The sequence below is a fragment of the Gymnodraco acuticeps genome, unplaced genomic scaffold (assembly GCF_902827175.1).
Source record: "Gymnodraco acuticeps unplaced genomic scaffold, fGymAcu1.1, whole genome shotgun sequence".
Classification (NCBI taxonomy): domain Eukaryota; kingdom Metazoa; phylum Chordata; class Actinopteri; order Perciformes; family Bathydraconidae; genus Gymnodraco; species Gymnodraco acuticeps.
Genome location: NW_022991064.1, coordinates 1,845,330 through 1,872,476, shown reverse-complemented (window position 1 = coordinate 1,872,476; position 27,147 = coordinate 1,845,330). Strand labels below are relative to the sequence as shown.

At 41.7% G+C, this 27,147-nt stretch overlaps 2 protein-coding genes across 2 annotated transcripts in view; both read right to left on the bottom strand.

The window, feature by feature from the left end:
• Window positions 1-347: 347 nt before the first annotated feature.
• LOC117559985 (ubiquitin-conjugating enzyme E2 E1-like) lies at window positions 348-10,247 on the bottom strand. Its single transcript, XM_034236749.1, is given in 7 exon segments — window positions 348-808; window positions 1,077-1,224; window positions 1,874-1,954; window positions 1,956-2,007; window positions 7,949-7,999; window positions 8,396-8,548; window positions 10,152-10,247. Coding segments are annotated over 6 exon segments (576 nt in total). The 5' UTR covers window positions 8,542-8,548; window positions 10,152-10,247; the 3' UTR covers window positions 348-710.
• Window positions 10,248-17,405: 7,158 nt separating this feature from the next.
• LOC117559960 (ubiquitin-conjugating enzyme E2 E2-like) overlaps window positions 17,406-27,147 on the bottom strand; it is a 48,155-nt gene continuing 38,413 nt past the window's right edge. Inside the window, 3 exon segments of the mRNA XM_034236697.1 lie at window positions 17,406-18,092; window positions 22,475-22,622; window positions 25,680-25,812. Coding sequence (XP_034092588.1) covers window positions 17,995-18,092; window positions 22,475-22,622; window positions 25,680-25,812 — 379 coding nt within the window. The 3' untranslated portion in view covers window positions 17,406-17,994.

Sequence of the window (27,147 nt, the reverse complement as noted above, 5' to 3'; positions counted from 1 at the left end):
CTTTCCCCTCAGAATTCTAATTATTATTTGTTTCTATTTCACTGGCCCCACCATTGTAACCACTATAACCCACTCGTCAAAAACGTACCCCAATAATAAAGAAAATGAACAAATAACATGCAGTGGTAATTTATTTACACACCAGATTCAAATTGAACGAGTTCTTCCTCGACATACGTCACGGCTTCCTTCCTTGCTTTCTATCCAAGCCACCTAGACGCCTTAAACAGACATTTCTAACGTGTGTTCCTTCCATACGATTGGTTTTACTCAGTTTGGATGCCTTGCTTGGCCCCAGTCGGTGTGTTGATATTGTGTTTTGCGTTTACTCAAAAAATAAGTCTCTCCTGATTGAAACAAAGGCAGTTGGTAATGTTTAATACTGAAGAGAAACAGAACAAGCTAGTCATCGGAAGAGAACACAAATCACAACCAACATCCATCCATATCTTAACACCTTTTCCAAAAACAGGGAGAATTTAACACGTGAGAATATGTTACACTGATATATTTGGAACTGGGATTCATGCTGTGACAGTTAGCATATTAGCATTAGCATCCATCTTCAAGCACAAACAAAAAACGCATTATTGCCAGGTTTGGGAATAACTGGGTCGGAGATAACTTATAATAAAAATACAATAAACAACAAAAACGTCAGGATTAAGATTTTCATTTCAGAGATAAAAATCACCCCCTGCTGTGGTTCATTATGTGGCGTAGCGTTTGGTCCACTGTTTGGCTATCCGGTCGTGCTCCACTCTGTTGGTGGTGAACTGTGTGGCGATGCTTCCCACCAGAGGGTCGGCTGAGAACACAAACAACACCTCACGATTATAAACAGGAAGTAACAATGTGTGTGAGTGAGTGGCTGCTTTAAATGTAGTAGAATGGAGTGTGTGTGTGTGTGTGTCACCAGGGTTGCAGTCAGTGAGCACTGTGTGTGTGTGTGTGTGTGTGTGTGTGTGTGTGTGTGTGTGTGTGTGTGTGTGTGTGTCTCTCACCAGGGTTGCAGTCAGTGAGCACTGTGTGTGTGTGTATGTGTGTGTGTGTGTGTGTGTGTGTGTGTGTCTCACCAGGGTTGCAGTCAGTCAGCAGGGAGCAGATGGACAGCAGCACCTTGGAGATGGTGAGAGCAGGACTCCAGTTGTCCTTCAGGATGTCCAGACAGATCACACCCTGACTGTTGATGTTGCAGTGGTAGATCCTGGTGCGGAAAGTCACCTACACACACACAACAAAAAATAATACACACACACACACACACACACACACACACACACAACACTCTCTTAAGCTAAACTCGAACTCTAATGACAGTTGCATTGTAAACGTTGTCATTCCAGTCAAATTTAAATGTATATCAAACCCATGAAGCTCAAATGTAATTTATTTCTGACACGTCCTTCACTTTAATCCAACACACATGCACTTATAGACATGTAGTTATTAAATATATACTGAATTTAAGAAGATTGGCCGATGATTAAGAAAAGCTTTCAGGTCAGATTTTACGAGGTGAAGTTTGGATATGTGGGAAGTCAAAGTCAAATTGTGATGTTTGGTTGTGTCAAAAAGAAGAATTTGTTTTGGGATTTTTACAACATAGAAAAACAAATCCATACAGCATGAATAAAACAAAAAGGAACATGCTTTATCGTATGCCTAAATCCATTTAAATTAATAGAATTATATAATATAACAGAGGAACCCAGGGAATAAAGATGATCCATTACAAACTGCTGATTAGCCTTACATTTCAAAGTGCATTGCTGCCCTCTAGTGGAGAATATGAAGTATGAAAGTGACACCTCTGGAATAGAGACATCTGTCAAAATGCTTCGCTGCAAGCCAACAATACTTCTGCTCTCACCTTGGGAGGTTTGAAGGGGTAGTCTGGTGTGAAGGCGATGTCGAGGAAGAACACCCCCCCCTCGTACGCGGAGCCGGGGGGGGCCGAGGATGGTGGACCTCCACTCGTAGATGTTGTCTCCTTTAGGACCAGCACTGTCAGGAAACAGGGAACATTAAGGCTTTCAAAGAGGCTCTGCTTTTTGGAGGGTTTCCCTTTTCTGTTTGTTTTAGTGCATGTAAACGGTCTGCAAAGGCTCAAATCCCCAAGTTCTGGAATGTGATGACATCACTATGTAGAACTCGCGCTCCTATTGGCTAGCGTATGTCCTAGTAGACAGGGGTGTCAAACTCAAATACACAGTGGGCCAAAATAAAAAAATGAGTACTAGTCGAGGGCGACTGGTTCAATGTTTATTGCAAAACGTATTGAAATGAACTTATTGCACATATTAAACCTGGAACTAACAAAGCTTACATGATTGCCTATAAAAACAACATTAAATAATCAGTTGCATTCATTTCTTATGGCTCTATCTGCAGCTTTTCCGGAGTCATTTCTTATGATTACATTTTCCCACAGGCCAACAACAGCTTCAACAAACTATTTCCCTCAAAGAACAAACCAAACATGCCCTGTTGTCTCAAGAAACAAAGTGCAAAAATGAAACATCCATTAAACTCAGTGTGCTGCTCTGTGATGCTAGTTCAAGCCAGATACTTGGCATCTCATCTTGGGTGCAAGGTCATCAATGTTTGGGCTCAGGCTCTGAGCTGAGGAGACCCTCAGGATGGAGTGAAGGTGTGCGTGCAATATACCGGAGGGCCAGATCTAATAGTAATTAAAAATCATCCTGCGGGCCGAAATTAAATCCACCACGGGCCTGATTTGGCCCCCGGGCCTTGAGTTTGACACATGTGCAGTAGAGGCACAGGTACTGATATACACCTGAACATCAGCAGGAGAGGACTCTTTAAAGTAGAGGCACTACATACTAGGGATGTTAAGATTCACCGATTCGCATCGGTGCACTGGCATAAACGTTCAAGATGCGAGTGCACCGGTTGAAAGAGTGCACATCGGCTACAGTTTGCGTGGAACTCGCGATGCATCGATTGTAGCGTCTTTGCATCGGTAAAAAAACGATTAATTCATATAAAATCCCCTCACCCTGTCAGCACTCAGCAGAGACGATCTTTGATCTTTGCTTCACACTACGGAGGCCGAGAGTCTCAGATATCAACACACATGGAAGTCGAGGAGAAAGAGAAACACAGCGCACCGAAAAATATCTACAAATCAAACGTTTGGCAACACTTCGGATTTTTCAAGAAAGACGGTCAACTTGAAAAATCGCTCGCGAATTGTAAACGATGCCGAGCCGCTTTAAAGTACACAAGTAGTATGAGGAACTTAGCGACGCACATAAAGAGGTGACATGGGGTCTGCGGCTGAAAAGAGAAACCTGAAAGTTAAGTCACTCAGTGAGGTGTTCTGTCTGAGAGAGTGGTGTTTAGTTTACAGCAGACTGTGACTGCCAATAATAGTTTAAATGTCTTCCTTACTGTAAGCAGTTATGAAATACCTGTTTGTGAAAGTTTATTTGTATTTTTTATTGTTCATATAGAACCCACTGCTTTCTGCTCACTGGTGAGTTAGCCTATGGATGAGTGTTAAGCACATCAGGCTGGCAGCTGTATGGGCATTGCACTATGGTAGTTGTTATTTGCACATTGTTAATCATGGGCAATGCATCCTTACATTGTTTAACTGTGAGGTGTTATACAAATACAATTGTACTGTGGAGAGTTTTTTAAGGTAAAAAAGGTAAAAATTAAACAGCATGATGGGATGCGCAGTACCAAATATGTAAAGCACTTTTGTTAATTTATGATTTGCTGCATATAAGGAATAAAACAAAAATCCTCTGTCGTACCATATTGAAGTAGCAATGTATCGAGATGCGCATCCATCGGCCTCAGTGATGGAGATGCACATCCCTATTACATACTAATATATACAGCTGAACATCAGCAGGAGAGCACTCTTTAAAGTAGAGACACTACATACTGATATACACCTGAACATCAGCAGGAGAGGACTCTTTAAAGTAGAGACACTACATACTGATATACACCTGAACATCAGCAGGAGAGGACTCTTTAAAGTAGAGACACTAAATACTGATATACACCTGAACATCAGCAGGAGAGCACTCTTTAAAGTAGAGACACTACATACTGATATACACCTGAACATCAGCAGGAGAGGACTCTTTAAAGTAGAGACACTAAATACTGATATACACCTGAACATCAGCAGGAGAGCACTCTTTAAAGTAGAGACACTACATACTGATATACACCTGAACATCAGCAGGAGAGGACTCTTTAAAGTAGAGACACTACATACTGATATACACCTGAACATCAGCAGGAGAGGACTCTTTAAAGTAGAGACACTACATACTGATATACACCTGAACATCAGCAGGAGAGGACTCTTTAAAGTAGAGACACTACACACTGATATACACCTGAACATCAGCAGGAGAGGACTCTTTAAAGTAGAGACACTACATACTGATATACACCTGAACATCAGCAGGAGAGGACTCTTTAAAGTAGAGACACTACATACTGATATACACCTGAAAATCAGCAGGAGAGGACTCTTTAAAGTAGAGACACTACACACTGATATACACCTGAACATCAGCAGGAGAGGACTCTTTAAAGTAGAGACACTACATACTGATATACACCTGAACATCAGCAGGAGAGGACTCTTTAAAGTAGAGACACTACATACTGATATACACCTGAACATCAGCAGGAGAGGACTCTTTAAAGTAGAGACACTACATACTGATATACACCTGAACATCAGCAGGAGAGGACTCTTTAAAGTAGAGACACTACATACTGATATACATCTGAACATCAGCAGGAGAGGACTCTTTAAAGTAGAGACACTACATACTGATATACACCTGAACATCAGCAGGAGAGGACTCTTTAAAGTAGAGACACTACATACAGATATACACCTGAACATCAGCAGGAGGACTCTTTAAAGTAGAGACACTACATACTGATATACACCTGAACATCAGCAGGAGAGGACTCTTTAAAGTAGAGACACTACATACTGATATACACCTGAACATCAGCAGGAGGACTCTTTAAAGTAGAGACACTACATACTGATATACACCTGAACTTCAGCAGGAGAGGACTCTTTAAAGTAGAGACACTACATACTGATATACACCTGAACTTCAGCAGGAGAGGACTCTTTAAAGCAAGACGAGGAACTAAATGCTGGTGGCATCATTATTCTACACTCCAATTCATTGTGCAATCATATTTCAACCCATATTTCACACATAGCCTCCACCTCCTGGCTGTACCCCCTCAGCCTGAGGAGCCGAACCAGATTTTAATTATCATGTTATTTTCCGTTTGTCCTCCACATACTGAGGCTTATTGTGGTTCAGCACTCAAAATCTGCTAAATGACTCCATCAGCACCATCTTTCTAATGTGTTGCAGTCAAAACTCCAGTCCAAGTCATATTGGTAATTCATTAAAAACAATAAAAAGCAATCGCCCGTGTGAGTCATTATGTGAACACGGTGAGGGTGATAAAAGAAAAGATCATTGGGAGATAAAACTGAACAGAGTCAACACCAGCTTCTGCTAACACTAGAGATATTCTCACATAATTTCCTGCTCGATGAAGCGCTCCAAACTTCACTTTGCAGTTTCAATTTAAATGATAAGCAGGACACTTATTCAGATACAAATAAAGACTGAATTGCACAAGCAAAACAGTGTACAGCAGTGTGTTTACATAAATAAGGAGACAATCTATTATTCAGTTATTCTGCACAGCGCTTCTGTGATCAGTGGTTTCTGTCTGTGTGGTTTGTAATAACAGAAGAAGGAAATGTCAGGACGTAATCTCACAAACAAACAGTCTGAATCGGCACCTTATCCCTAATTAACGCTTCACACTGATAAGTAAATCTTCACTTTTACACTGGACAGACTGTAGGGTTTTCACTAAGCCAAATGCCAGGCAGGGACATGTGGACTGTTTCAATAGTGGCCGAAACAAGATGATGGAAATGAACTGATGTGCTTTAAAAATATAACACACATCCCTTTATATTAAATCAGAATTCCTGTACTAAGAATATATTTTATACGCACTAAATCCATCAGACTGATGTTCCTCTGACTGACATTCAGACGACATTTTATCTCCGTCTCATTCACTTCAGTATCACACACACACACACACACACACACACACACACACACACACACACACACACACACACACACACACACACACACACACACACACACACACACACACACACACACACACACACACACACACACACACACACACACACACACACACACACACACACACACACACACACACACACACACACACACACACACACACACACACATTTCAGCGGTTTCATTTTTACTGAGCTTTAACCTTTCAAACAGGAACACAGAGCTTTACCAAATCTGACTCCCGCAGCAGCAGAGGAGAACCATAGATATTAAAGAGGACATGATTCTGATGTTCAGGTGTATATCAGTATGTAGTGTCTCTACTGGGACATGTCTCCATACTTTAATGTTCAAAAAGCTCTTTATTTTTCTCATACTGCCTGTGCTGCAGCACCTCTTTTCACCCTCTGTCTGAAACCAGAGAGACCCGAACACAACATAAGGGTTCAAAAGAAACTACCACACGGACACTGAAACACACACACTGGGGCTGAATGATTAATCGATTTTAAATCTAAATCGCGATTTGAAAGTATTTTCAAAGATTTTTTTTAACATTCTTTTTTTTTTGTTCTTCCTCTGTGTCAGTCATCCACACCAATCAGAAGTGCTGTGCTCCACATGTACCAGCCATTGTTAACCAATCAGAAGTGGCCCATGATAGAAGGTGATAGACAGATTGATCCAATCACCTGCCAAGTAGTTTTGAAAGTGCCTGCCCTTTCCAAATGGCTTCCAATGGAGCTTTAGATGGTTTGGTGAAACAAACCATCTGGGTCAGGTTAGTAATGCTCCATCACATGTTCTACATCTTAAAGGGTGCATCTCAAACTGAAGCTTGACTTTAAAGCAACCCAACGGAAGTTTCATGCAAGTTTAGTTCTTTCACTCGTAGCTCGGGCTGCGGGGGTGCTAGAGACGGGAGCACGTTGATACGACCTTCCTAGCCGGAGATATGGCCGCATTTTACAATAAACTTCCGTTGGGTCGCTTAAAAACAAATATCGCAAATCGAATCGCAATATCTGTCAGAAAAATCACAATTAGATTTTTTCCCAAAATCGTGCAGCCCTAACACACACACGGACACTGAAACACACACACACACTGAAACACACACACACACTGAAACACACACACACACGGACACTGAAACACACACACGGACACTGAAACACACACGGACACTGAAACACACACACACTGGAACACACACGGACACTGAAACACACACACACACTGGAACACACACGGACACTGAAACACACACACGGACACTGGAACACACATGGACACTGAAACACACACGGACACTGAAACACACACACACACACACACACACGGACACTGAAACACACACGGACACTGAAACACACACACACACTGAAACACACACGGACACTGAAACACACACACACTGAAACACACACACGGACACTGAAACACACACGGACACTGGAACACACATGGACACTGAAACACACACTGAAACACACACGGACACTGAAACACACACACACACACACACACACACGGAAACACACACACACACTGAAACACACACGGAAACACACACACGGACACTGAAACACACACTGGAACACACATGGACACTGAAACACACACGGACACTGAAACACACACACACACTGGAACACACATGGACACTGAAACACACACGGACACTGAAACACACACGGACACTGAAACACACACACGGACACTGAAACACACACGGACACTGAAACACACACGGACACTGGAACACACACACTCACCTGCAGTTTGGTGGTGGATCCAATGTAATGTCAGCCAACTCCTTCTGGATTCTACAAAAATAAAAACGCATGCATTAAATGCTAAACTCTTAACAAATGCTGTGAATGAAATATGGGAAAAGGATGCTTTGCAACTAATTTACTGAATGTTAAAGAAAATAAAACGTTTTGCTTCTCTGTGATCTAGTACGAAACACGCCTACAAATGTTCACTACATGTCTCCATGCTAAAATGTTCAAAAAGCCCTTTATTTTTCTCATACTGCCTGTGCTGTAGCCTTTGCAGACTGTTTACATGCACACAAACCTATTTAACACAATACAGGAAAGGGAAACCCTCCAAAATCAGAATAGGGTCTCTTTAAAAAACCCTAAAAGACTGAAAATCAAGCCTGGAAATAAGTGGCAGAATATCCAAACGTGTGCTCCTCCTGAAAAACAGCCCACCTCTTGGCACTGGTGCAGAGGAGTTTGGAGGACTTGTTCATGCTGGCTTTGCTTTCTCGTTTCTTCGGTGTGTTTGAGTCCTGATGATGTGTTGACGATGAAGAGGAGGAAGAGTTGGTGCTGGAACGCGAATCTTCATCAGACATAACGAGCCTGGGGAACAAGCACAAACACGAGATGTAGAAAAAGACAAACCCCCTTTGCCCCAAACCCCATTAAAAAAAACCTGGCATCTCACTTTAAAGCCGTGCTTAAGGGGTAATGATTAAAGCTTGACCAACACTTGAGGTGAAGTGGCACTCAAGAATTTCGGCATGTCTCCAATACAATAATACTTCAATTAAAGTGTACTTTTACCGTCTTTCTGGACTAAAAGGCAGGTTGTGTTAACCAAATTGTTGTTTTGAAATATGAACCTGTAATGCTGAAGTTAACAAAGGACCCTTAAAAGTCTCCTCCAACATTTCTAACTAGAAACAGTCGTAAATAAGCGCACTAATATCGCAAAAAAATTCACCTCTTCAATCTGGCTTTTAATGTGTGATTGTTTTTGTATTATTTGACTTTAACTTTAACTATATATTTATTTGTTGTTCCTTTCACTATATCTGTAAAGCGTCTTTGAGCACCTGTAAAAGCGCTAACTAAATAAATATATTATTATTAATAATCACACTACTTCTACATGCTACACTTATTATTTTAAATACTGTAATTGTACTTATATTGTTGTCCACCTAGATGGGTGTTTTGTAAATTGTGTAATTTATGTCTCTAATATTTTATTTATGCCTCTTATTCAATATTTTGCCTCTTTACTTTCGCTTTACATTTCCCCTTGGTGTGAATGATAAAGGTATTCTGATTCTGAAAACGTTAAAAATGTAGGTTTTCTTTTTAACTAAATGACATTTAGATTGTATTAAAAAGGTATACCTGTAATGCCGAATTTAACAGAAGGTCCTTACAAGTCTTCTTCAATCTTTATTTAGTTGTATTACCTAAACACAGCCGCAAATAAGGGCAAACACTTTTACATCTAAGATTTTTTGAATGGAATCTGACACGTTGTTTGCCACACACGTAAATAGAACCTCTCGCGCCAATAGAACGTCACTAAAAATCAGAAGCTCCGTTGAGTTTTACGTTCATTTAACAAAAATACCTCGATTTAAGGTTGACCCGAGTTAATTTGACACATCAATTTAAATGTGACACGTTGTAAATGCTAATGAGGAATGTATCGGCTGTGCTGTTTTTTTCTGTTTGCACTCTGCGGTTCTTTTTTTAACCTGCCACAAAGGGAAATAATATGATGATTAGTTGGGCTACAGGCCTACTTCTGAAAGACACCACAGACCACACACACACACAACAGGAGGCTGTGTATGGAGTCAAATAGGTCGGGGATGGAAACATGCATCGATGTCGCAGCGTGCACATTTTACACCTTTTAAAGAAACTTTTACCTGCTGAAATCTAAATGCTACTGCAGCCCTGACAGCCTGTTTCTAACCCTTTAAAACCAAAACACACCACGCCGTGCACTTAAAGGGTTTCCTCTCCTTGCATTTTTTAAAAGCTATATCCGTCGACATGCAGCTGATCTCAGAGTCACAGGATGCACCGACTCTTAAATCTTCATTTTAAAGGCAACCCGGAAACGTGTGGAGCCCCAGAATCCTGCAGAAAACACACATTACATCCAATGCTAACAATATGCTGCCCTGCAATACAAATGGTTAGTATTTTATACCTTTCTTTGTGTGTGCACAGCTTATGTGTGTGTGTCTCCGACGCCTGAACGCACGAGTGTCAAAGCGCCAACGGTGGATAGAAAACACACTTCCGGTCATCGTTTGAGAAAATAAAAGCATACGGAAACTGAGAAGGTATTAATGATATATTGATAAGATAAGATCAAGTTTATTAGTGCATGCAAGAACATAAAAGGGCACCAAAAGAAACATAAGGTATAATAACAGCTTAAAGTGGACCTATTATGCTATATTTGAGACATATATTGTAGGGCCATACCTATAGAGTGGCGAAGTCCCTCTCCTTCCGAGGGACCTCCATGGGACCTTATTTCGGAAAAAGTATGTATTGAAGTCAATCGAGAGAGAAAGATTATCTTTTGATCCCGTTTGAATTGTGCAACGAATTACACATATGATGTTTGTCAATTTAAAAGATAATTGTGCGAGTCAAAATGTTTTAAATGTGCCGTAAAACTGTGAAGTAACAAATGTTTTTGTGTGAAGTGCTCAATGAACTAGAACTCTGGTCTCGCATACGTCACCAACACCAAGATGGCCGTCACGTTAGCACATTTCACCTCTTTCTTTCAGAATGAAGCGAAAAGTATTAAAAGAGGTGAAAATCACTACAAGTCTGGCCATGTTGAGAGCTGCACATACGGAAAAGGGGAGTTAGTCGGTTCCAGCATGCGGGACCGGCTTTACAAGGTTTCGGTGAGTAACACGAGTGTAATGTGTAACATTAATGTCAGCTAGCTAAATTCACCTACGCGACTCTGGGATTTGTAGTCTTTCTAGTTGCGTATTTTTCATAGTCTTATATTTCAACAGTTTTAAGACAAACTGTGACTTTTTTGACATGGAAATTATTTTAAGATTGACAAACATCATATGTGTAATTCATGGCACATTTCAAACGGAACCGAAAGATAATATTTCTCTCTCCATTGACTTCAATACATAATTTTTCCGAAATATGGTCCCATGGAGCTCCCCCGGAAGGGGAGGGACTTCGCCACTCTATAAATACCAAACAGATCACCCATTGTAGCCATGCCTCATACTGCTCATACCCCTCTTTTGCAGCCCTGTTAGAGAAACGCGGATTTTGGGTCCTTAGCTTAAAAAAAAAAAAAAAAAAGAGGAGGCGGAGCTAATGCCTGATCAGAATTCTACCGGAGATAAAGTTAAATTCTGCTGTGATAAAACGCCATCCTGTTCTAAACCACATCAAGGATTATTTCTGAAACAGTATGGAGCTCAAATGCCTTTTCTCTTGCAGTTTTACCACAAGGTGAGTTCTTGTTTTTATTTCCTGCTTTTTAAACACATGTGCTCTACAGTACAGGTTAGCTCTGAGTGTTAGCGAGGCTTGCTAATGTAAACAAAGACGAGATAACGTCCAAAACACGTCAGGCATTGTTTTTGATAGTAGCTTTCTATGGGTCCGCCGCCGATTTGACGTCATATCGGCGGCAAATCTGGATCAGCTCCGTTGTACCCCCGTTTTTAAAAGGTTTGGGTACGGAGGAAAAGAGAGGGTTTTATTTTCTGACGCTGCGTGAGTTCCCAGATGCACCGGCGACACATATTTATGTATAAAAGACATAAAAAAGTGCATTTTGCATGATAGGTCCCCTTTAATATATAACCTCAAAGTTAAGGAAATACAAGAATAAAAGTGTATTATGACATAACATATCATCATCAATTAAATGTTATTTCAATGTTTGTACGATCATGAATTGCTATTATGGAACATATTGAAATGATTGAAATATATATTTTCTTTAATAAGCCTATACGATTGACAATAGTGACCGGCAGTGGCTCAGTCAGTAGGAGCTTGGACTGTGAGCCGTAGGGTTGCCGGTTCAAGTCCCCGACCAGACCAGAATATGGAGTGTGGACTTCTACTTGGAGAGGTCCCAGTTCACCTCTTGCCCTGCCGTGGTGCCCTTGAGCAAGGCACCGGACATCCCCCTTCCCCCCCACTCCCATTGCTCCCCAGGCGCTGTACAATAGCTGCCCACTGCTCCTAGTACTAGGATGGGTTAAAAGCAGGGAACACATTTCACTGTGTGTGCTGTGTGCTCTGCATGTGTGACCATTCCATTTCAGGGTTTCATCCCTCCGATACTATTCTAAAAGTCTTGAATCTAAAGAAGGGTATTAAAAAATACATTTCAATTATAAAATGCTTATATTAATTTGGTCTAAAAAAGATTGGCATTGCCCTTGAAAAAACCATGTTACAAATAGTATATATAATTGTAAATTGCTTGAGATGTGAGTTAAATCTGCTGCTTTTATTTTGAAGGATATGAATTGTCTCATTTCCGGGTTTTTCGTGAACAAAGACGTGAACTTGCCGCGTGCCGCTGGACGCGTGCCGCTTCTCACCGGAAGTGAGGGTCCAGAAGCAGACAGACTGACATCTACATTCATCTTTATATTAGAAATATTGAGTTTCAAAGGGTGAGAGAAATAAGGATGTAATAATAAAAGCAAACTAGAGAAATATTACATTAAATATAAACATGGGCATTATCAGAAAAAGGTCCATTAACTTACCTCTCTCTGTTTTTTTCAACACGATGAATTACAGCCTTTTACATTCATATAATAAACACAAAATCACATTTTTAAATTCACCAGTTGAGTGTAAATTCAATATGAACATTTTACATAAAACTCACAAATTTAAAATACTCAAATTAAATTCAAATATTCCCAAATCAAAAAGTGACATTTTACGAAAAATAACTAGCATTTTGTTGAGATTAAAAAAGGAATTTAAAGAAACATAACAAAATAAAATGGATAAAAATAACAAATGTCTAAGATTCAACATTTCCCATGATTATTAAGGTAATAATAATAATACATTATATTTATATAGCGCTTTTCTACAACTCAAAGACGTTTTACAGTATGAGGGAGGGTAGACAAACAGAAAAGGCAGTCAAGAGGAAGTTGATTGAGAGGGGGGGGGGGGGGGGGGGGGGGGCGGAGCTTATGGGTAGACAAAGTTGAAGAGATGGGTTTTGAGGCGGGACTGAAAGACTGTGAGGTACTCAGAGGGTGTTTCTCAATGTCGAGGACGCTTCCTTGGTAGGTCCCTCCGAGTCAGGTCCTTCAGAAGCGAGGCAAGAATCCTTCCTAGCCTCGGAAAACGAAGAATGGTGGAACAGGCGAACAGATGTGCAGATTGATTGATTGAAAAGTTTATTAACAGCTTGTATATTGGGTACAGTACAGTACAGCTCAAAACATACAATTGTTAAGGGGATGCAGACCAGAGAAAGACTTTCGTCTTGTTTACATCAGGGTCCCCCATTTCCAATTCATCATGTCATTTAAGACATATAAGACATATTTGACATACAGATGGCTTATTTACAATTTACATACAGGTGGTTTTTTTACATACAGATTGCTTATTTACAATTTACATTTTAGATTTCGTTCTAATACATCCTAACCGGACATTTAAGACATACCAAGTCTACAGATATACAGTTAGTAACAGAGTCTAAAATGCGAGTATATACATAGATGGGGGGGGGGGAAGCTGTCCATTGAACGACAGGTTGAGATTTGTACCATTACCGGGGCCAGTTTTGCAATGCTCTCCCCCGAAGGTGCTCTTTAAGAGAGGTTTTGAAGGTAAGTATAGTTTTACTTTCCTTTACAGTTGTGGGAAGAGCGTTCCACCTTGATGTGGCATAATTGCGAAACGTGTATTCCCCCTTTTTTGTGCCAAATATGGGTTTCACATGATTTGTGGAGCTCCCTCTGGCGTTATGATCATGGTATTCCTTGACCTTTGGGAATAATTTTGACATGTACATGGGTACCATAGAGGTGTAGTGGATCTTGTAGACCAGGCCCATTGCAAGTAGCTGTACTCTGTCGTCTACTCTAAGCCATCCTAGGTTGTCAAAGTGGGCAGAGGTGAGGTGGGTTCTAGATGAAAGGTCAAGCAGTAGTCTGACCAGTTTATTTTGCGATGTTTGAAGTTTTATTTTTAGCGCCTTGGAGGTGCTATGGTACCATGACGTGCAAGCATAGTCATAGTACCCTTGAATGAGTGCTCCTGCCAGAGTTTTCAGGGTGTTTTTGTTTACCAGAGAGGAGATCCGGTATAGGAATCTAGTTCTTTGATTGACTTTTTTTATTACATTGGATGCCATTTTGTCACAGGAGAGGTTTGCCTCAAGAATAGATCCTAGCAGTGGCGTTTTCTCCCGGAGGCCAAGGGAAGCCAGGCTTCCCCTGTTTTTTTCCGATTGTAGTTATAATTTAAATAAATAAATACAAACACTTTGTTTTGTTTCGATAATTCTCCTTTGCTGTGTGTTGCTGCCGGCCCGTCTCTCCCCCATTCTCATTGAGTATTTTACAAAGAGTGAAACAAACAGCGCCCCTCTAGATGTTATGGTGAAACAGTAGATTGCACTCTGTTGCGAGAGGAGGCCAGCCGAATCTAGCTTCCCTTGGTGAAAAAAAATGGAGGGATTGACCAATCAGATGAGGCCCACGTGATGCCCCTGCCAACCTGTGATTGGTCAGGGCCATGCCAAGGGAAGCTAGCCGCCTCTTGCTTCCCTTCAGAGGCGGCTGTTGGCTGGCGATTTGATTGGACACTGCCATCCAATCAAATCACATCAACATCAGTTTTAATACTGTAACTGTCATCACCGCCGTTAGAAATTATCAAGCAAATGAAGCATTATGGAGGGTGGAGATTTGGCGTACTTAATCAAACATAACTTTACTAAACTTCCGCTACAGCAGCAACTACAAATTAAATCAGATGACAGGCAAATGCCCGCACTCGAGCTGTGTGTACGCAGAGGAAAAAGGGAGAGAATCGGACGTTCAATGAGGACAATTATGTCCGCACGGAGTGGCTAACTGGAAGCGCTAAACTTCAGCGTCTAATTTGCTGGCCATGTCTTCTTTTTGACAAGGATTCGTGCTCCCTGAACAATCCTTGGGCAACTTCAGGATTCATCGACCTTGCCAACCTGTCACGGGCAATTGAGAGGCACGGTAAATCCAAAAATCACATAGATTGTGTGATTGTCTGCATACATTAATAAGTAAAATGCTTAAATTAATAAGGAGAGAGTTTCAGCTGGAGAGTGCGTGCGGACCTGTCGGTTAGATAACAGGCGTGTGCAAGTCCTGCATCTGTGTGATACAAATGTGTGTCAAATGATACCGGGCGCTGTAATCACTCATCTGGTTACGTTATTGACCACCCCCCGACCCAAAAAATGGGCTTCCCCTACATTTTTCCCCACGCCACGCTACTGGATCCTAGGTATGTAATTTCCTTCTTACTTGTGACAATAATGTCGCCCACTGCAACTGAGAAGTCGTCGGATTTGCTGAGATTATGTTTCGAACCGAAGAGAATGGACTCTGTTTTACCCAGGTGTAATGATAATTTATTATCGGCGAGCCAGGTGCAGATTCTGCCGAGCTCGGAGCTGAGGGTTTTTTCAACCTGCAACCTGTTCCTGTCAGAGACCAGCAGGGCTGAGTCGTCCGCGAACAGGAACAAGTTGTGTCATTTACATAAATTAGGAACAGTAACGGACCTAATATGCTTCCTTGTGGAACACCACAGCTCACTGGGAGGGGGGGGGGACAGAGTACCGTTTACCTCCACCATCTGTTCTCTCCCCTCCAGGTAGGATTGCATCCAGCTCACCGATAGTTTATCAAAACCAATGGCTTTTAGCTTGTCAATCAGAATGGGGTGATTGACAGTGTCGAAAGCCTTTTGTAGGTCCAGCATCACCATGCCGCAGTACTTGCCCTCGTCCACCTCTTGTTTGATGTGGTCGCTCAAATAAAGAAGGCATGTGTCAGTGGAGTGGGATGTTCTAAAGCCAGATTGAAATTCATAGATTAGTTTCTTTTCCGCGAGGTACTTTTCCACCTGTTCATATACTATTTTTTCCATGACTTTCGAGATGGAGGTAAGTATAGAAACAGGGCGGTAGTTGCCTGGGTCCAATTTGCTGCCCTTTTTGTGCAGGGGGGTTACTCTTGCAATTTTGAAGTCTTTGGGTACTTTTCCCTGTTTTATGGAGAGGTTAATTATGTGAGCTATGACTGGTGAGATGGTGGTGCAGGTGTGCGTCATATGCGAGGCCCCGCCTTAGATGGTGGAGCGCTTTGTAGGTGAGGACCAGAATTCTGTAGTTGATGCGATGGGAGACAGGAAGCCAGTGAAGGTCTTTGAGGACTGGGGTGATGTGATGCCATGATCTGGTATGCGCGAGGAGTCTAACGTTTAAAAGGTAGTACATTTGCAAGAAAAAACAACACAAACTATTTCCCTAAGATAAAAGTACAATTTTATTTTCAGTGGTTTTTCTTAAATGTGTGATATTATTCCGTTAGTTTGAACCACTTTTGTTGTTTTCTGATAATATACACCATATCCCCCAGCTTGTTTTAACATATTAATACGCCTATTTTGTCAAAAAGTAATCGTCAAAATATTAGCACTGTATTTTTTACTTTCACTAATTCAATGACCTGAAATTATAAATGGTTTCCTTTCACCATCTAACCGCTGCTCTCTGTGGTGAAGCTGTGAAGACTCATGTCTAACAGGAAGTGGTCGGGGAGACACACACACAAGAGTTGCTTTGTGCTCTACCTACTATGAAGATTCAAGAGTTTCATTTGACCATGACACGACTCAACAAAACCCTGAAATATCCGATCATCAAAAGTACTTTGTAATCGTAGTGTCATAGTAAACCTAAGACAAACTTCAAATGTTGCTTAGAGAGAGCCATAAGATCATTTTGAAATCACTAAAATGTATAGTGAGAGTCAAGTAATTTGTGTATTTAGTACCTAAACGTTCCTGAAGACATTGTTCTCGCATACTTTGGAGTAGCCTTTGCATTACTATGTTTGATAGACTGTATTTATACACTTTAGCTCCATGTTATTGCATTATGTAACTCCATTATCCTGGTCAAAAGTTTCCTTATATGAAAATAAAGTGTCACTGTTTTGTGTGCAGCTGAGCCTGCCACACACACACACACACACACACACACACACACACACACACACACACACACACACACACACACACACACACACACACACACACACACACACACACACACACACACACACACACACACACACACACACACACACACACACACACACACACACACACACAGTAAAGAGACAGAGACTCGCTGTGACACGTTACAGCCAGTGTTTAATCGAATATGTTTAGGCATTAAATGTACAGCAGACTTATAGCACTATCATGGTGATGGGCTCCCTCCATGCCAGACAAATAAAAGAAATAATAAAAACAATACGAACACGTCCGCTGCATGAACACACACATCCTGAGGCCATGCACTAATATCCACCAAAAGCACTGGGAGAGAAAGTAAAAGCACTCACTCAGAATGATCCGTTTACAGAAACCATCACATGGAATGGGAATAATAAAGAGGAGCGACCATGTTATAAACAATGCAACAACATTACAACGATACAATAACAGTATTAAAGCTTTTCATGACCATATCAACATTCAGTGTATTGGAAAACACAATCCCAATAGACTCTTTGTATAAAAAAGAAGCTTTTCAAGTCAGCATGGAACAAATAAGAGTTCATTTTCCAGGTGTTGGGGGGGGGGGGGGGGGGTGACAGGAGCGGGTGTGCTTCCATGTGTGTGTGTGTGTGTGTGTGTGTGTGTGTGTGTGTGTGTGTGTGTGTGTGTGTGTGTGTGTGTGTGTGTGTGTGTGTGTGTGTGTGTGTGTGTGTGTGTGTCTATGTGGCGTAGCGTTTGGTCCACTGTTTGGCTATCCTGTCGTGCTCCGCTCTGTTGGTCAGGTACTGTGTGGCGATGCTTCCCACCAGAGGGTCGGCTGAGAACACAAGAGAAAAACTCAGTGAGAATTGAAACAACCAATACAAGTGTCACAGTATCCTTATTTTGGTGTAAAAGGTTAAAACAATAGGGCCACGTTTCAAAGGGGCCCAGAAGTAAACAAAGGAGTCCAGTGGAGGCGTTTTCAGGCAGTTTGTGGGAGAGGAAACCAATGCTGCAAATGTGATGTAATCCACTTTTCCACTTTAATAAACTCAGTATTCAGATTTAATTCTTATTCTAATATTTCCTATATCTTTGTCTTAAAGGGGCTCTATTCTGCTTTTTGTTGGACTTTTTTCATCATTAAGCGGACATCTCTAACGGGCCCTACACACGGCGGCGTGCGTTGAAGCTTGCCGGCGGGCGTGTCTGAAGCTCGACCAACAACCAATCACAGGAATCTCCCGCCCCGGACACACAAGCACGCGGTTTGATTGGCTATAGCTTGTACTGGCATATGATTCGATTGGCTGACGCTTCCGTCGAAGCTTCAAAAGTAGAACATTGCTCAACTTTTGAAGCGAGCAACGCGAAGCGACGGAACCACAATGCAGTTCGGCAAAGCGTGACGTCACCACATTCAAAGTGAATGGGCAGAATCGTTGAAGCTTCAACGCACGCCGCCGTGTGTAGGGGCCGTAAGAGGTTGACCAATCACAACAGAGCCGGCCAGCTAACCAATCAGAGCAGACTGGGCTCTGGTTTCAGACAGAGGGTGAAAAGAGGTGCTGCAGCTCAGGCAGTATGAGAACAATAAAGAGCTTTTTGAACATTAAAGTATGGAGACATGTCCCAGTAGAGACACTACATACTGATATACACCTACAAATTAACACAATCTAAAATAAAAAATGTCTTTATGTATTTGTCCTCAAGTAAGTAACAATACTGTGAGTAGAGAAAATAACACAACAAAACCACACTCCGATTTCTCTTTACGGTCCAAAGAAGACAAAAAAAACATAAAATTGTCCCAAAAACCTATTTTGAATGCAGCACAATGTAAACAAGCCTCATAACTGCATTGTTCCTGACCACTTTCTGCAGTATGAATGTGTACAAATGATCTAATTATTGCAATACTGATTAAAGGTAGGGTAGGTAAGAATGGAGAAACCAGCTCGAGTGCGCTAGAATTTGAAAGTACCGGAAAAAATCTGCCCCTTCCTTCAGACTTCCTTAGAGCCCCTCCTCCAACACACACGAACGCGCACATGACCAATGAGGGGCACGAGATAAGTTTGTGCACAGATGGAAGGCTGACAGGCAGGTAGGCCATCCAGTTACTTTAGCCGGGCCGGCTCAGATGATTGGTCGTGCTTTTTACAGCGCCACGGCTTCCACAGATGACTTTTTTTATGTATTTATTGTCAAAGCATTTAATATATTCATTGCTATCGGGATGTTAAGAGCATTCCATGGAATATAACTACAAGTGTTTCAGAAGTGAATTACCTACCCCACCTTTAAGGAACTATTAAAAAAGGAACCATTGGAAAACAGTGCATTTAAAAGACAACATTACACTGGGTTAACGTAGATTCAAACACATAACTACATATTTCCAGCCCCTTCAGAAGGAGCTTCACCAGCCGAGTCCATTAACAGTTTTGATCTGAAATGTTTTCTGATATGAATCCAGATTGAAGGCTTCCTCTGAGGCGGAGCGAGTGTTATTACAGCTCTGACTCACTGACAGCCCTGCAGCTACAGAGGGGATAACGCAGACACCTTTATTATAAAAGACCGGCCTGAATATCACCACCAGCCTGAAATATGATCCGGCCCTGCAGGAGGAATCCCTGCGGCTTTGTTAAAAATCTTACATTGCTTTTTGGTGGTTGTACAGAGGTTGCGAAAAGGAGGGAAAAGACGTTGGAGTAAAAAATAAAAACATTGCTACCAAAATGTAGGAAAGTATAAAGTAGCACAGCCTGAAAAATACTCAAGTGAAGTACATGTACCTTCCATTTTTACTTAAGTACAGTACTGACAAGAACAACCAGCCTCAGAGACAGCTTCATCCCGCAGGCAATAAGACTGTTAAACAACTGAACTGCTGAAACAATTTCATAACATTCATCTGCTACTTAGTAATTATTTATCTATTATCTAATATATCATTCCAATAACTTGTATATAGACTCGTATTGCACTATTCCACTTTTTTTTCTCTCACTTAAAATGTTTTTCTTTTTGTATTACTTTTAATATAGTATATTTTAATATTGGTTAATATTGTCTGCTTATCTGTATTATTGTGTTGCATTGTTGGAGAAGCCTGTGACCTAAGATTTTCAAGGACATAATTACTCTGTAGCTATGTTAGTTTGACAATAAAGAACCTTGAACCTTGAACTTGAGTAAATGTACTTCACACCCCTGGGTAGAGATGTGATGAAGGATCATTTTGGCGGCCGAGCGACGTGTCGATTAACTGTCATTCAATCCGCCTCCCCCACTTTAATGAGCTACATGCCAAAGATCTCCTCTCCCTGCGCGGGAGGAAAGCTTCTGGCTGAAGGCGGAGGAGGGATATTTTTAGCGTTTTCTCTTTAGACATTCAGCACTTGAGGCATTTTTATCCTTCACACAACACCCTCCATTGTTCAGGAGCCTACAAGTGTGGTCATTTGGAACAACTGTAAAGAATTTGGAGGAATCTGGGGATTCAATGTTAATCAGATTTAGAAAAATATGCTTGGATATCCAGGACTTTCATCCAGCAGATCGCTCTTCATACTCAATCACGTTTTGAGAGACACATATTCTTGGCACATAGCTGTAAAGTAAAACAAAAATGCAGCAAAACAACCTGCTTTAGTTCAGTAAAGCCTCCGTTTGGGTTGAAATAAGTATAAATTGCACAGCTTTTGAAGGTATGGACGTTAATACAAATGTAATAATTTTAACTAAACGGCATAGTTGAATACTCGATGCTGATTGGTCAATTTTGAACAGACTGTAGACAGGAAGAGAACACTTTGTTCAAAATGGTGGGAAAAGTAAAAGTGAGATCATTCTGCTCTTGAGGCAGGGTTTAAAAGACAGATTTTGATGAGGCAAGAGGCAGAAAGAGATAAGGAAAGTCTCTCTTTTTTCATAGTGGGGACGGGGTGTCGATCAAATCTCTTTTGTGTAATAGTTTAAAGGAATCATTTGATCTCTTAGGAGGAGGAGGAAGAGAGGATTTTCTTTCTCATTTTCACCCACAGAGAGGAAGAATCTGCGCGGCTTAGTTATCAAAGAGCGATCCCCGCAGAGAGGTCTTCACCATCAGGACTATCAGACCCCCCCTCCTCACCATTTCCTGTCTCTTACCATCTTGTTCCCCGTTATCCACATGTGAAATCACCTGTCATTATTCCGCACCGCTCACTGATTCTTATTCTATTAATTATTTCATGCTCAACCTGCGATTTCTGTTCTGCTTTTTGCCCTCTGCTCGACATTCATTACTGGCAGCTGAGGAACAGTCGTACTGGTTTAACTGGTCCATAAAATCCTCCTCTGCTTCTTAACCAGAGCCTGATGGATGTCATTAGCTTCAAGAGAGTTGACGTCTTGTCCTTCATGTTTCAGGTGTTTACAGGGCTGTGTTTAGTGCTGCTTGAATATTCATTTGACTGCCCAGGCTAATGGTTTATGGAACAATATTATAAGAGGATGAATGCAAGCGCTATGAAAATAATGTCATGTATTTGTTCTACTTTGCATGCCAACAATTGCACATTTACCTTATTTAAAAAATATATTTGGATATATCTGCTACAATTATATTAAGTATTTCGACCCAGATGATTTATTTAAGATTTCGAAGGCTAATGAATCTCAAGGTCTATGCATGTGGATTTAAATCGTCCGCCCTCTTATCATCACCGTATTTAATTAGTAATAATTTATGCTTCGATAAAACCATTACAGAATATTACGTAATGGAGACGCTCTTCTGAAATCTAAGTAATGTTAATTTAAAGATAAGATTAAGATACAATTAAATGAGATTAGATAAGACACCGTATAGATAAAATAAAGATGGGGGAGCAATTATAGTAAAGCACAGAAAAAAGGACAGGTAGGAGTTCACATAAGGATATAAGGATGAAGAGATGTAAGTAACAAAAACATTAATAGGATTACGGTAAACACTGAGTAGCTGATTTGCAAATATGATTATTCTATAAAAGAATATAAATGTATCTGTGTGCAGGAGCTGTGTTACACAAACCTGCAGTCCGTCATCAAAGTGACACGCGTCCGTTTACATTACCCACACAGACAGGACCTGTCAGTCAACCTGCCACAGCTTAACATGGAGGGAGATATGAGGAGAAGTGTGTGTGTGCACGTGCGCATGTGTGTGTGTGTGTCTCTCACCAGGGTTGCAGTCAGTCAGCAGGGAGCAGATGGACAGCAGCACCTTGGAGATGGTGAGAGCAGGACTCCAGTTGTCCTTCAGGATGTCCAGACAGATCACACCCTGACTGTTGATGTTGCAGTGGTAGATCCTGGTGCGGAAAGTCACCTGCACACACACAATATGAGTTTCCTGTAAACTAGAATAAAACCCCACTCTTATAAGGCACTTTCACACCAAGTACTTTGCCGTACTTAGTTCCCAGTACTTAGTTCTGAACTAAAGAGTTCTGATGAACTAAAGAGCAGATCGCGTTCTCACCGGAATAAGTCCCTGAGGGAGGATTAGGCAAATGAAGCCGCTGACGTCACTTCTTCTTCTTCTGCTTTGGGTTTACTGGCAGGCCGCAAACAATTTACTGCCACCCGAAGTCCCTGGAGTTGGACTCCCAGCAGCTTCTACTGAAGCCTTCCGAGTAAATCGCCAGAACGCCGGCACCTCCTGATCTCCACCACTCCCATGCTTTATTTTGTGTTGCCATAAGTTAGTCTCTCTCCGTTTGTGCGCTGGGCTAATGCTAATGCTAATAATGCTAATGCAAGGATAATAAAATGGCGGCTTCACAAAACTTTTTGGGAGTTTTACGGGGCGTGGTTTGCAATCCGCCCAGCCAATCAGACATAGGAACCTTTTTCTCCCACGAAAGTCCCTGCTCTCTAGCAGGGACTGAAAAGGGGGTGGAACGGTTCTCATTAACTCATTTTAGTTCCGGATTTTTTTGGTGTGTGAACGCAACATTTTCGGAACTATATCGGAACTAAACTGGGAAAAGTACTCGGTGTGAAAGCGCCTATAGAGGGCAGAAGCTGCTGATGTTCAGGTGTATATCAGTATGTAGTGTCTCTACATGTCTCCATGCTTTAATGTTCAAAAAGCTCTTTATTTTTCTCACACTGCCTGTGCTGCAGCACCTCTTTTCACCCTCCGTCTGAAACCAGAGCCCAGTCTGCTCTGATTGGTTAGCTGGCCGGCTCTGTTGTGATTGGTCATAAATAATGACCAAGACTTTGCCATTGTTTATTTGGATATATCTGCTACAAACTAACATTACCCAAAATATGTATTCCTCACGTTAAGGCTACAGAATCACAAGGTCAATACATGTGGATTTAAATCTTCGACCCTCTCAACATCACCATATATAAATAGTAATCATTTATGTATCACTTAATAATTAAAATCAGAAAGGCGATAAACAGCCTTGTAAAATCACTATTCACATCCTACGTGCTGCCTGCCCGGACACATCCAGCTGTAGAAATACAATCATACACTCCGATTGATTTCCAAACAAGCCTTTAATGGATGTCTGCCAATACACCAATGCAGTATAAACATTATGGCAGCTCCACGGTGAATGCACAGCTCGATACAGAGGAGCATTGATGGTGTCTCTGCAGAGTGAAGAGCCTCACATCAGCACTACATCATTAAGGATTGACCTCTGACCAGGCATGCCTCCCCCCTTTTATCCTCATTAACTCCACGTTCCTCCCTTCACATCTCCTCGTTACGAGAGACAAACAGCCGCCAGCCCTCTCGCACTCACATGAGAAGCAAACAGTCCGCTTGTTCTGGCTTGTATTCCTGTTTTCAACCGTCATAATCGACCCTGAAGGCAGCATCTTCCTGGTCCCCTCCACAAAAAGCCACTGTGATATTTCCATTGGCTTTTATAATCTCAACGTTTGTGATACTTTGTCTATAAAGGTTGTTCACCAGTGTTGTATTTACTGACGTATTTGATGTAGTAGAAACAGAATCTCTTCAGCTTGTGCTAACAACCAAAAACACATTCAGAACACCATTGAAGAGGGAAAAGGAAGCGATAAGTGCTTACACATTTCAGGGTTTTGTTACAAGAAATATGGCATGGATGGTAGAGGGCAGGTTTCGTGTCCAGGTTAGCGTTAGCATGCTAAAGCAGCCAGTGTGGTCTCATTAACAGCTTGTAATCATGGTTGATGCTAATAGATAATGATGCTGCCAACAACAGTCTTTTTTGACCTCCCCCTGTTTTACGGATTCCTCTTCAGCAACAACCTCCTCACTTTTTAGCTAAACAGCGCTGATTCTGAGTCAGTACAGTTTAGGAGAGAACACTTCATCTAAATATCAAAAGCAAACAGAGTGGCTAAAAGTACCTTAGATATTCATGCTTCCTACAGCACGGTTTATTTAGCTGTACGTGTCAATATGACTCTTAAAAAACACTTTTAAGCCTTAATCCAACATCACGCCTCCTTACTGAATGGTCCATATTGAAGCAGGGTAAACACGGCAGATATCCTGAAATACTTGTCCTGTTTACATTTCCCTGTTTATTTTTGCAACACGTGTCTTTAAATAGAGAGAGAAAGAGAAAGAGAGAGAGAGAGAGAGAGAGAGAGAGAGAGAGAGAGAGAGAGAGAGAGAGAGAGATAATTATCACACTCAGAAACCAAAAACCCCGCTGTAAGCGCGGCTCAAACCGAGGGAGGATGCAACCCGCGTGTAATTACTGACACACAGTTGCGTCAGCAGAACACACACTCAAACACACACTGGAGGGAAGCCAAATGCTGCTGAACGGATAGCAGACGAGGAAACAATAACAAGAAACGGCTAAGTCTTGTGATATTCTATTTCAGCAAATCCCATGCCTTTACTATGTGTGTGTGTGTGTGTGTGTGTGTGTGTGTGTGTGTGTGGCCTGATATATTCTTCCTCTTTACCACAGAGCTCCATTGTTAGATTACATCGTTGAGCCTCCGTGTTGACATCTTCCTTTATTACCATGGACACACCCGGCAGTTTATTTTGACACACACACACACACACACACACACACACACACACACACACACACACACACACACACACACACACACACACACACACACACACACACACACACACACACACACACACACACACACACACACACACACACACACACACACACACACACACACACACACAGTATATGTCATACAGTGTGTTTTAAAAGAAAATAAGGTCCCATCATTTATCTTCAGTGCGGCTGTCTCCATTATTTTGTATACGTGCTAAAGGAGAACGAACATTAGACTGTGTGTGTGTGTGTGTGTGTGTGTGTGTGTGTGTGTGTGTGTGTGTGTGTGTGTGTGTGTGTGTGTGTGTGTGTGGCTGCAGTGTATCGCTCACCTTGGGAGGTTTGAAGGGGTAGTCTGGTGTGAAGGCGATGTCGAGGAAGAACACCCCCCCCTCGTACACGGAGCCGGGGGGGCCGAGGATGGTGGACCTCCACTCGTAGATGTTGTCTCCTTTAGGACCAGCACTGGAAGTGAAAAAAGGAGGACATTTTAGTGTTTAGAGAAACTACACTTCATGTTCTCTGCAGCAGCAAAGGAGAGGATTCATCCGCCGCGGAAAATAGTCCCTCAAAAATATAGTATGAGGGCGATACTGTGGCGCTGATCTTGCATATATATGATATATATCAATTCTGGCGAGAACATGGCGCCCTTATACAAGATGGCGCCGCGGACGTAAACAACAACGCGATGTCAGAGCTCCGTAAAAACAAAAATGTCTCTGCAGTCAATTTTCATATTTTTGCAGTCGTTAAATCGTTTTTGAAGAACAGAAATATTGTATTCTTTACATTTTATGGGAAAAATCTGCATTTTGGTATGAGGGCACACGCCGAAGCATCGCCCCGGTTACCCGCTTTAAACCAAACCATGTGCTATTCATGTAGATAACTGAGCCCTTTTTGAAAATGAAACTAGACACGTGAGAGTCTTTATCTAATATTTAGGTATTCTCATCATTGTCAAGTGTTGCAATTCGTTTTGATTGTATTTTGTCTTTTTTGTCAAAATGTAATTGTTATAGCCAGATTCTAATAAACTGGGTAAGGCTCTTATCCTGTAATTACATATTCTCAGCTGCAGCAAATGAAATAAAATAAAGTGTGTGTGTGTTTGCGTGATAATCATCTGTTAAATCAGCCGCACTGAGCCGCTGTTTCAACTTCCTGTCATCAGATTAATGTGCGTTACAGCAGGATAACAAAGAGTGTCTGTGAGCCGGAGAAATGAGGAGTGTGATCAATGTCATGTGGATGACTGATCTGTCTGCAGCCAGGCGAGCGGGAAACACACACACTTACACAGAAAAATACACACAAACACACAGTAAGTTTTTTTGAGCAGCATGGGTGTCCTCACTGTTCACCGGCTGCTGAGCTCCATTGCTGCCTTGATTCTCGACAATAACACACAGGAAAACACACACAGCTGCGAGGGGGGAGGCACTAATCCAATTCCATTTTCTATTGGAATTAGGCCAGATGCCCCTGTCGGTTTCTTGTATTACTTTCAACACACACACACACACACACACACACACACACACACACACACACACACACACGTCAGGTCAGGCCACCGCCTCGTGCTGAGCAGCAGAGTGATTTTATTTCTCGGCGAGTAGTATCCATCCAGGAGGACATAACACACAACTGTGTCAAAACACACGCGATTTTTAGTCAAACCCTAAAGCCAGGTTGTCTTTCAAAACCACCCTGCAGGCTTCGGTCACAGACACAGATTTCTCTCTCACAGCTCAGTGCAGCATCTGGAAATGTTTATCGCCTTCTGTTTCTGTT